This window comes from Macaca mulatta, chromosome 2, assembly GCF_049350105.2.
Source record: "Macaca mulatta isolate MMU2019108-1 chromosome 2, T2T-MMU8v2.0, whole genome shotgun sequence".
NCBI classification, from domain to species: domain Eukaryota; kingdom Metazoa; phylum Chordata; class Mammalia; order Primates; family Cercopithecidae; genus Macaca; species Macaca mulatta.
Window position 1 is genome coordinate 162,365,263 of NC_133407.1, and position 12,110 is coordinate 162,377,372.

Below are 12,110 nucleotides of genomic sequence, written 5' to 3' on the forward strand. Positions count from 1 at the left end.
ATTTCTATTCAAAATTTTCTCCTTCACTACTTTCCCTTGGCTTACAAATCTGCTCATATTTTCCGTATTAAAAAAAAAAACTCTCAAAAGCTAGTTTCATTCTTAAATGACTTTCCTGACTCATCTCTCTTTTAACCACAAAATTTCCTGAAAGAATAATCTATACCAGGGAAAAAGGGCCCATAAATATTTATGATAGTAAATATTTTAGGCTCTCTAGGCCATAGAGTCTCTGTTGCAACTACTCAACTCTGCCCTGTAGTGCAAAAGCAGCCATAGTCAATATACAGAAACATGGGTGTGGCTGTGTTCCAAAACCTTTATTTATGGGCACTGACATTTAAAATTCGTATAATTTTCACATATCATGAAATATTCTTCTTCTCTTTGAGTTTTTTCAACCATTAAGTATGTAAAAACCATTCTTAATGCTTGCAGGCTGTACAAAATCAGATAGGGGAATGGAGGTAGATTTTGTTTTGGATATTAATTTGCCAAACTCTGATCTACACCACTGCCTCTATTCTTGTCTCCTTGAAAATTAGCTTTTGTTTCCACCATGCTGCTAATATTTGCTTTCTCAAAGATCATTAATATCCCACCAGTTGTGAGATCTACTGTTTTTTTCTTGTACCCAAATTCTTTGACCTCTCTGCTATATTTTACTACCTCTTGACCACCTCTTTTGTTTTAATATTCTTCTCTTTTTATTTAATGAAGTTATACAATTCTGGTCCTTTCCTATCTTTCTAATGACTTCTTCTCAATCTCCTTTGCTGCATCTTCTTCTTTCTTTCACTACGTAAACGTAGAATACCCCCAAGTTTCTATCCTCAGCTCAATCAATTTCTTGTTTCTTTTTATGCTATCTTTTTTATTACTCATTTGCTGACATAACTTTTACTGATGCATTTATATATATGACTTCCAAAGCTGGATCTTCCACATATATTTTTCTAAGAGTGCAAATCTTAAATTTATTGCCAAATCTCTGCTGGATGGCTTATAACACCTCACATTTCAAATATTTATTCTCAATTTATTATTAAATTTCTCTTTATCAGCTTTTTCAAATCCTTCTGACTTTCCTATATGCTAATAACATAACCGTTATCTAAGTTCAAAAAATGTTTTAACCTTTAAACTCTCTTCTAACCTCGAGATTTAATAACCTTCATTACTGTTCACAACAAATCAGCTTTGCATTCAATAAGTTTCCCTTACACCTGTTTCCTCCTTGCCTTCAATATAGAGACCACTTCAGTTCAAAAGCCTATCTCAACTTCTCCCTGTGTATGTCCTAACACATGGCAGGAGAAGGTTAATTACCTGCTTAAAACCCCATTTCCTATTAATTGATTAATCTCAAACTCAACATTCAAAGTCCTCAACAATTTGCTTCAAACTATCTCTACATGTTACTGTCCTCCCAACAACTCTTTTTTTATAATACATGTTCAACTATGCTGTGACTCTGGGAACTTAGTTTGTAGCTAGAAAATTCAATCCCATATTTCCTCTGTTGGAATTTACATTTTCTTTTTGTTATAATGTCTGTGTATCTATCTTATCTCCCCAGTTAGACAGTGAGTTTCTTAAGGGTTAGGACCATGTTTTACTAATTTTTATATCCTTCACAAGCCTAGCACAATGCTTGTCTCAATGATTTTTGGAAATAAGTGAGATATTAAAAAGAATGACAATGACTTCTATATAGTATATGTTTATGAGTTCATTTTATGATAATTATTTTTGTGTCTCATAAATTTTCATTTCACTACAGTAGAATGAAATCTCTTGGCCAATATTTTATTATAAAAGTGTCTGATAACTTTTAGTTATCAGACTGGCCTCACTTTTCCTAGACTTGCAACCTCAGGCAAATTGTGTAACTTTAATTTATTAACACATGTAAAATGGAGGATGCAAATAATACTTTATTTTCCTGTGTCCTAGAGAAGTTCTAAGGATCAAATGAAATTCTGTATGTAAATTTCTTGGGTGAAGTATGAAACACAGGAAAAGTAAAAGTTAACTTCTTTTCCACTTAGCTTATTCATCTTTTATTTCCAGTGCTTAGCATAGCATCTGGGAGATATGCTCAATAAACATTTGTTGAATGATTGAAAAATCATTCTTTTCTTAGATTCCTTGGTAGCAATTAAAAATATATTTCACTCACAATGCCAAGCATTTTTAGCAAAAAAGAAAAACCAAAACAAAACAGAAAAACCCCAAACTCTCAACAAATTGTTGAACAATAAAACATCCAGAAACATAATGAAACAATGATCTCAGGTTGCTTCTTGATAACATCTTGCACATAACACATATATTTTTTAGAATTGTACCTTGCTGGTGTTGTGATTACCAGATAATTTATAAGAAGGCAAGTACCTCATTATCATGATATGTCCATTAGCACAAAAGCATGCCAAGCAGGCACTGTTACACATGACCACCACATTTGCTTGCAGTATAAAAGATGTCTCCGTGATGTTATGAACATAAAGGCAAGTCTGAGAAGGCAGTGAGAAGACTTTGGCTTGTTTTTCTGAGCAGATTATTGTATACTGATGATCTCCTATTTCTTGGGATGCAGAAGATGAGTTCATTACCACTTTCCTTCTCCAAGATTTTTCATTTTCATCTATGTTGTTTGGATCCCTCCAAACTTCATATGGCGGTTGCATTAATCCACCCGTTCGGTCCATACAGGAGAATGTTAGCACAGCTCCTTTCAATGAGAGGAATGTACCTATAAAAATAATTGGACATCACTGACATGTCAAATTCATTCTAAAGCGTCTATGGGGAATTAAAGTTTTACAGTGTGATAATTTATACCTATAGAGTCATAATATTCCCTAATGTATAAGAATTTGTAGATTTATTTATTTATTTATTTATTTATTATTATTATTATACTTTAAGTTCTAGGGTACATGTGCATAACGTGCAGGTTTGTTACATATGTATACTTGTGCCATGTTGGTGTGCTGCACCCATCAACTCGTCAGCACCCATCAACTCATCATTTACATCAGGTATAACTCCCAATGCAATCCCTCCCCCCTCCCCCCTCCCCATGATAGGCCCCGGTGTGTGATGTTCCCCTTCCCGAGTCCAAGTGATCTCATTGTTCAGTTCCCACCTATGAGTGAGAATATGCGGTGTTTGGTTTTCTGTTCTTGTGACAGTTTGCTAAGAATGATGGTTTCCAGCTGCATCCATGTCCCTACAAAGGACATAAACTCATCCTTTTTTATGGCTGCATAGTATTCCATGGTGTATATGTGCCACATTTTCTTAATCCAGTCTGTCACTGATGGACATTTGGGTTGATTCCAAGTCTTTGCTATTGTTAATAGTGCCGCAATAAACATACGTGTGCATGTGTCTTTATAGCAGCATGATTTATAATCCTTTGGGTATATACCCAGTAATGGGATGGCTGGGTCATATGGTACATCTAGTTCTAGATCTTTGAGGAATCGCCATACTGTTTTCCATAATGGTTGAACTAGTTTACAATCCCACCAACAGTATAAAAGTGATCCTATTTCTCCACATCCTCTCCAGCACCTGTTGTTCAGGAATTTGTAGATTTGTGAGTTCATCTGTTATAATAAGTTGGATTCATAGAATGTTAGGTCTAAAAGGAGTTTAAGACATCAACTGGCCAACTCTCTCATTATATTAAAAAAGAAGAAAAAACAGACCCAGAAAGATTATGAAAGCTGGGCCAGGTCACATAGCAAGTTAGGTCAGAGCCTAGTTTAGAACTCAGATTTTTCTGATTCCTACCCCAGGATTCTTTCATTATACTATATAGTCCCCCTTAAAGTCTTTTTATAAAAAAGAAAATTTAAAAAATGTACGTATTTTATTTATTGAAATAACTTCAACTGAAAAAATAATCACACCGTCTTATACCGTTTTCTTATTTCATAAACCAATTTGCTAGAAAATGCTTGATTTTTCTTCAAAATCAAACACTTAAGAAGAAATTTCAATATCTAGAATTCATGGTGGCAATTTTAATTGTATGAAAAAGACAAAACAATTACTTTCAGCTCTTAGGCAGGCTTTTGCATCTTTACACAGAAAGAGGTTTTACTCACCTGGATTCTCTAAGATTGGCAATGTATGCCAGATTATTGCCTATAGGTGATTTTCATCAGTCTTGGAGGACAACATACTATAAGCTTAGGAGGTAGTTTGGGCTCTAGTGATCTTTGGATATTTCCAGAGTCTTCCCTACGCAGTACCCTATTAGCCCTTTCTTTCCTTTGTCCTTTTACATCATGCAGAGAGAGTAAGTATGTCAGCTTAGACTGATATGCCTCAAGGGTGTACATGTGACAGAGACTTGAAAAGGGAAGGGTGACAGATAAAAATATATTCATTTAGAAAGCACTTACAAAGTCCTTAAAATTTATAAAATAGAAAAGAGTATATTGGGATGATCTTAGTTGTGTTTTTAAATCCACTTCAAGAAATCTATAAATGTACATACGGGCAACTGCAGAGGCTAGGGGAGTAGAGGTTTAGGTGCTGCAGTTTAAGGGTTAAGGGATAAAAGAACATCTCTCCCAGTCTCCCATGAAGGAAAAATGCCAAAAGCTATGAAGAATTATTTAATTAAAATTAACCTAGGATTGATCCTGCTATTCAGTAAAACCACATTTTCATAACTACCTGCCATAGAAAGACTTTTCTAAGTATATCTTTGCATCCTTGATTTAGAGATGGCTGACAGTAGGTTAAAAAGACAAGAAATCCACATTTCGAAAGCCATTTTACTTATACTCATTGCATATAATCTGTCAGCATCAAAATGAATTTCTCAATAAGCTGCCCTTGCCAAAACAGCTGCTTTGTTTCTTAATTTTTAGTCATAAATGCTTTGATTATATTCTGTTCATTAGGTTTATACAGGGTTAAGTTTTCCAAACAATGTATTATTAATCTTTCAGGATTCTTCCTTTAATCTTTTCTAACTGGAAAAAACTCAAGTAAATCTAAATTGTAAGCAGCTACTACTTCAGAAATACACTTACAATGTATGCTTAAACTTACAGCCTTCAATAATAAGATCTTAATTAAATCTACCATAAGTAACTGACCACACAATTAATTAATTAGGACTTTCCTCTTAAAGAAGATCTCACTGGCTAGGAGTGTACTTTACTCCAGCTTTCCCAAATAACTAGCCTTGCCCACTACAACCTTCATTCAATCAACACATATAGTATCAAGGACATATAGTATAAAGCACACATTCTATGTGCTTTAGGCTCTATTTTAGTTAAAGGCAATATAGTAGTGAATAAAACAGACAAAAGTCTCTGCCTTCATAAAACTTACTTTCTGTGGTAGAGATAGTATGTCTGATAAATAAGTAATCATATGGGATATTACATAGTAATAAGTACTAAGGAAAAAAAGCAGAAAAGAATATAGGAATTCTTGAAAAAAGGTAGATAAATTTTAAATAGTGTTATAGACTGAATGTTTGCATCCTCTGCCAACCTCTTACAAGAAAAATCATATGTTAAAGCCCCACCCCCCACTATGGATCTATTTGAAGATGCAGCCTTTAAGGAAATAATTAAGATTAAATGAGATCATAAGGGTATGGCTCTAATCTGATAGAATTAGTGTCCTTTTAAAAAGAGATACCAGAGTACATGCTCTCTCTCTCTCTACCCCTCCCTATGTGTACACAAAGGAAAGGCCATGTGAGCACACAGCAAGAAGACAGCCATCTGCAACCCAAAGGAAGAGACCTCACTAGACATCTACCCTGCTGGCACCTTGAACTTAGAGTTTCAGTCTCCAGAACTGTGAGAAAATAAATTGCTGTTGTTTAAGCCACTGAGTCTGTGGTATTTCATTATGGCAACCTGAACAAACTAATAAAGAAGGGAAGGCTTCTTTTCATCATCCTGTGGGAATTAGGGTTCAGGAAACCAGCACAAAATACTGATATTCTACGACTGTTATGAATAATAAATTATCCTTTGTCTCTGAGCCAGGAGTTTCATGTCTTCTATCAGCATCGAAACTGGCAACCTAACTTTATTAGCTTGCAAGTAGAATAAAATCTCAGATTCTTTATAGATCTTGACTTTCTAGAATGCCAAGAAGATTCATAGGAGGTAACATCAGAGAGATAAAGTAGAGCCAGATCATGTTGGTTCTTTTAGGACATGGTAAAGACCTAGACTTTTACTTAGCATGAGATGGAAGGATTTTAAGAATGGAAGTGATGTAATCTAACTTTCATGTAACAGAATCACCCTACCTCCTGGACATATCCTAAAGGGAACCAAGACTGGAAGCAGGGAGAGTAGTGAAGAGGTTGGTGTAATAGTCTGGGTAAAAAATGGATAGAGGCTTGGTTGAACTGTGTGGTAATAGTAGAGATGGTGAGCAATGTCAGAATCTGAGTATATTGTAAAGGTTGTGCCAGCAGGATTTGTTAACAAATTGGATTTAGGGTATGAAAGAAATATGGGGGTCAAGGATGATTCTAATGTTTTTGACTTGAGAAACTGGAAGAATGGAATTGTCATTAATAGATGTAGAAAAGTGTGGGAGGAATGAGAGGAATACCAAGAGCTCAGGTTTGAACATGTTAAGTTTGAGATACTTACTAAACATCCAAATGGATATCAAATAACTGCATATATGTTAGGAATTTGGGGAGAGGTCCAGACTATAAATATAAATGTATGATCCATCAGATTATAAATGACATTTAAGGGCATGAAGCTGGCTGAATTCATCTAGTGCTTCAATATAAAGAGAAAAGTTTCAAAGAATCAGTCTTGGGGCATTGTGGTTTAAGTCCACTGAAATGGAGGAGGAACAAGCCAAGGAGATTGAGAAGGAAGAGCCAAAAAGTAGGAAGAAAATCAGGTGAAAATAGCACTTTAGAATTTGAAGTGTTTTAAGGTAGGAATGGTAGCCTGTGTAATACGTTGCTGATATGTCAAATAAGATGTTGCCTGAGAAATGACCAAGAATTCCTATCTCCTTTTCTGCTCTATTTTTTTCCTTAGTACTTATTAGTATCTACTATTCCATATAATTACTTATTTATCATACATATTATCTATCTCTACCATAGAAAGTAAGTTTTATGAAGGCAAGGACTTTTGTCTGTTTTATTCACTACTATATTGCCCATGACTAAAACCGCCTAGAATCTATTGTTTCTCTTTTTTAATGGAAGATATAACAATATATTTATATAACAATTTAGTAGAAAGAAAAACATTTATTATAAAGGAAACAAAGGAAAAGTTGCTGGATTGACTTTCTTAAGTAAGTGAAAGCAAGTAGAGTCTAGCATATAAGTGGAGTCTAGTGTATAAGCAGAGTCTAGAGTATAAGTGGAGTATAGTGAATAACTACCACCCAGTTCAAGCAAGCCTCTATCCATTTTTCATCCAGACTATTATATTAACCTCTTCACTGCTCTCCCTGCTTCCAACCTTGATTCCCTTTAGGATATGCCAGGAGATAGAATGATTCTGTTAAATGAATCACCTAGTTAGAAGCTTAGTTTAGTAATTGTAACAGGAGAGAATATGCAGGCCATGGAGATACAAGCAAATAGGTTGGTAGATGTGATGATAGCTGTTGAAGTTTTTATCTGATTGTTTCAATTTTCTCAATAAAAGAGGACACTTGGTGATTGCTGAGATTGAAGATAGAAAAGTAAGTTTTGGAGATTTGAAGAGACTAGAGAAAATACGTAATTGTTAGCCAGGCATGATGGCATGCCTGTAGTCCCAGCTACTCACATGGCTGAGACAGGAGGATCACTTGAGCCTAGTAGTTCAGGGCGACAGTGAGCTATGATTGCACCACTGCACTCCAGCCTGGGTGACAGAGTGAGACCGCATCTATACCAAAACAAAACAAAACACACACATACACACACACACACATGCAAACAACCAAAAGGATAAACAAGAAAATATGCAATTGTTGTCCAGGAGTGCAGGGGCAAGGAGTAGGAAAATATAGTATGATTACCTAGCAGCATAAGAGCCCACTTGAAGTTAGTGATGGTTTATGATAAAATGAGACAATTTAGTGTGGTTATATATTTTTCTCTAGCCATACTCAGCTACATGGGCCTAGAAATAGGATAGGTAGAGTTGAATTTAACCAGGTTTGAGATCAAGCTGAATAAGCGTGACAAAGCAAACAAAGCACAAAGGAGGCAAGAGAGTTGAAAATGCATGAAAGAAAGGCATTATAGAGCTTGGCTGTGAAATTTAAATTAGAAAGTGGGAACATGAAGGGGGTGAATGACAATGAAAATGGAAAGATCAATAGATTAAGGTTCCAGTGAGGCTGAAGAATTATATTAAAGTTGGAGTCTTAAGGAGTCTGAGATATTTTCTTTCCTTTTCCCTTATATACATTGTTTAAACTTTAATTGTCTCTCAACTTCCATGGAACTTCTCAATTCCTATCTAGAATGTCAGCTCTTTGAGGACAGAAACTTCGTATGACTTCGTCATTACTTTATCTTCAGTGCTTATTATAATATCTGCTGGACATGTCATGTGCTCAATAAACACTTATTAACTTCCTGACTACTCCAGTTCACTCTTAGTTATGAATTTTAAAACTCCTATTTTATATTATATACTCAGGATCAGCTACACAATTTGTGGGCCTAGCGCAAAATGAAAATGCACTAGGCCCACAAATTATGGGGGCCTTTTTGTTCAAAAATTGGGAGAAGAGGTACCATTGAAGGTAGTAAATTATAAAGCTTTTTTTTTTCTTCTGTGGTCTATCTCTTTAGTGTTTTTATATTTGCTATTTATTTTCTATGTAAAGGAAAGTTAAAATTTTAAATTATTAACATGATTTTTTATTATTCATCTTTGTAATATTCTTTACAAGAACATTTAACCTCTATTTTGAACTGCAGCAAAAACACAATAGATAGTCTCCAGAGCTATGAAATAATTATCCACATGGAGTTGGCCAGAAGAGACAAACCAGTCAGTCTCAGGAAGGTTGGAAGGAGGAAGACAGGGTACTTCAAGTCCAGACCAGACCTGAGGGAGCACATTCTTAGGTATGGGGATACCTCTTTGAGCTTGAGAATACTTGGAAGATGACTGCAGATTTTCACAGGTATCTGAGGGTCTCACTACATGACTTCAGTTATTTAAGCACATTTGAGTCTGATGGCTGCCAAGTTTCTCCTCTTGACAGCAATAAGATCCCATCCTGCTACCTCAAACCATAGAAGATGGGTGACTCCCAGAAAGTCTTTAAAACTGTTTGCTAGGAAGTGCTAGCTACCTGAACAGGACTGATTAAGAGGCTCAATCTAAGACATGGCCTCTGGTTGGCTGACCACATGCTAGAGTCACGAAGTGCCACCAACTCAGGATAAGGATGGCTGCCTCCATGCCCCAAAATGTCACCAGGCATATGCCTGACCCCGACCACCTCTGTGTATACTCCAGGCCCCAACAGAAGTGGAAAGCGAAAGTGGAATGCCTCTCTCCCCACAAACTAAGTCATCGCCTAGGTGAGAGGTAGGTGGGAGGTAGACTGTGCATAAGCAGACGCTTCAAGCCCCTAGTGCATGCTCTATTGTCTCGTTGGTCTTCACTTACACAGCATACATCAAAAGATAAAATTGTTAAGAATTTTAAGACTTTTTAAGAGCAGAGAGCCTTCTGGGAGCAGAACCCTGTGCATCAGTAGACAAAAGTGGCAACTAAGGTTTCATTTGTAGACTCAGCGCATCTGAGAACTTGCTAAAAATGCAAATTCTTGGACCCTACCTCAGACCTAACGAATCAGAAACTTTGGGGGTGGGGCCCAGTAATCTGTGTTGTAATGAATCCTTCAAGTGATTTTGATACAGACAAAAGTGATAGGTAATAGAATAGATAAATCTCTAGGTTTGTAATTTCAATGATTTAATGCACTTCAAATTTCCGTATCATTAATAAGAATTTGTTGTCAGGACAACCAAAATAATTAAAGTGAAAATATTCCTTAAAAAAGAGAAATGGGCTTTTCCTAGTTAGGAGGTTTCTGATTACTGATTGAATTTCCCAAGTAGTTGTGGTTCTGTTCAGACTTTCTATTTCTTCATGATTTAGTCTTCGTAAGTTGTATGTTTCTAGGAATGTATAAATTTATTCTAGGGTATCCAGTTTGTTGGCATATAATTGTTCATAATAGTCTCTTATGATCCTTTCTATTTCTGTGGTAATCAGTTGTAATATCTCCATTTTCATTTCTGATTTTATTTTAGTCTTCTCTCTTTTTTTCTTAGTCTAACTAAGAGTTTATCAATTTTGTTTAATTTTAATTAAATTTAGTTTTCAAAAAATTAACACTTATTGTTGTTAAAAAATAGGCTAAGGACTTGAATAAACATTTCTCCAAAGAAGATATGCAAATGGCCAACAAGTATATGTAATCATCCTCACTGTCACTAATCATTAGGGTAATACCAATCAAAACCATGACCTCATATCTGTTAAGAGTGCCATTATCAACAAACAAACAAACACAAAAACAAGTGTTGGCAGGATGTGGAGAAACTGCAACCCTTGTATGCTGTTGCCGGGAATGCAAAATGGTGCAACTGCTATGGAAAAAAGTATGAAAGTTCCTCAAAAATTGAAAAATAGGACTATCATATGATCCAGCAACCCACTTCTGGATATGTATCCCAGGATCAGGATGTTGAAGAGATACATACTCCTATGTTCATTGCAACATTATTCACAACAGCAAAGATTTGGGAATAACCTAAATGTCTGTCAACAAATGGATGGGTAAAAAAAATTGGTATATGCATACAGTGGATTATTCAGCCTTAAAAGAAAAGAAAATTATGCAGTATGCAACAACATAGATGAAATTTGAGGATATTAAGTGAAACAAGCCAGTAGCAGAAACACAATTACTGCATGATTTCACTTATATAAGGCATCTAAAATAGTCAAACTCATAGAATCAAAGAATAAGATGATAATTACCAGGTGCTGCGAGGGGAAAGTGGGGAGTTGCTAATAACATAGTGGAAAATTTCAGTCATGAAAGCTGAATGAGTTCTAGAGATTTGCTATACAACATTGTACCTGGTCACTAATAATACTGTATTATATACATAAAAGTCTGTCACAAGGGTAGATCTCATGTTAAATGTTCATACCAGAATAAAATTTTAGAAAAAGAAATGAAGTAGGACTAACACTTGTTGAGTATGCTTTATGTGCTAATGTTTTACATAAATTATCTCATGAAGTCCTCCCAAAAAAAACTTAGGTGAAGCTGTCTTGGATTTTTTATGATGCTACAGCTCACAGAAGTTAAGTAACTGTTCCAAGTCACCAAAGTGAAATGGGGAGAGCTGTAATCTAAACCCATGGCTTTCTGCACCTAATAATTATGTATTTTTGTTTTTGTTTTGCTTTGCTTTGGCCTCCCAAGAAATAAGAACAAACAGCAAAGTAAATAATTCTGATACTTTTTTCTTTAGACTTTTCCTGACCATGTGTATGGAGAAAATGCAAGAATATTTTATTACTGACTAAAGGCTTAGCAGAAACAATTTAATGTATATATCATACTCATCTGTAAGACTGCTTTTGGAAAACTCAGTCTTAATTAAAAGTCATAATTTTTCATTTCCTATTTGTTTGAAAAAATTTTCATTTTGAATTTATATTTCCACACTCCAAGATTATTTCTTCTGTTTCAGACTTTTCTTATATGAAATAGAAGAGTTTGGTTTTGTTTTGGGTTTGGTTTAGCCTGAAAAAAGATGTAAAATTGCAAATACCTCAAAACTACAGCCCAAGTAAGCATGTGTATAATTGACCATCTTTCAATGTTTGCCAGTCACACATCTAAAGGGTTACTTACTATTTCTGTTCTATTAAGGAAATAACTCTATATATAGTTCATTGAATGTTCACAAAGAATGATAATAGATTTTTTTCATCTGTCTATATAAGAAGGGGCCCTATTCTGGCAAAAGTCTGAATTCATGCCAATAACAAATGGCAAAAGGGTAAGTGAAGTTTTGTTTTTGATAG

The 12,110-nt window shown here is 35.1% G+C and overlaps 1 protein-coding gene across 2 annotated transcripts in view; it reads right to left on the minus strand.

The window, feature by feature from the left end:
- The window catches only part of STXBP5L (syntaxin binding protein 5L), a 488,800-nt gene that overhangs the window by 10,351 nt on the left and 466,339 nt on the right, over positions 1-12,110 (minus strand). For both annotated transcript variants that reach the window (XM_015129967.3, XM_015129965.3), the window contains one exon: positions 2,398-2,758. In XM_015129967.3, coding sequence (XP_014985453.2) covers positions 2,398-2,758 — 361 coding nt within the window. The remainder of the gene's footprint in view (positions 1-2,397; positions 2,759-12,110) is intronic.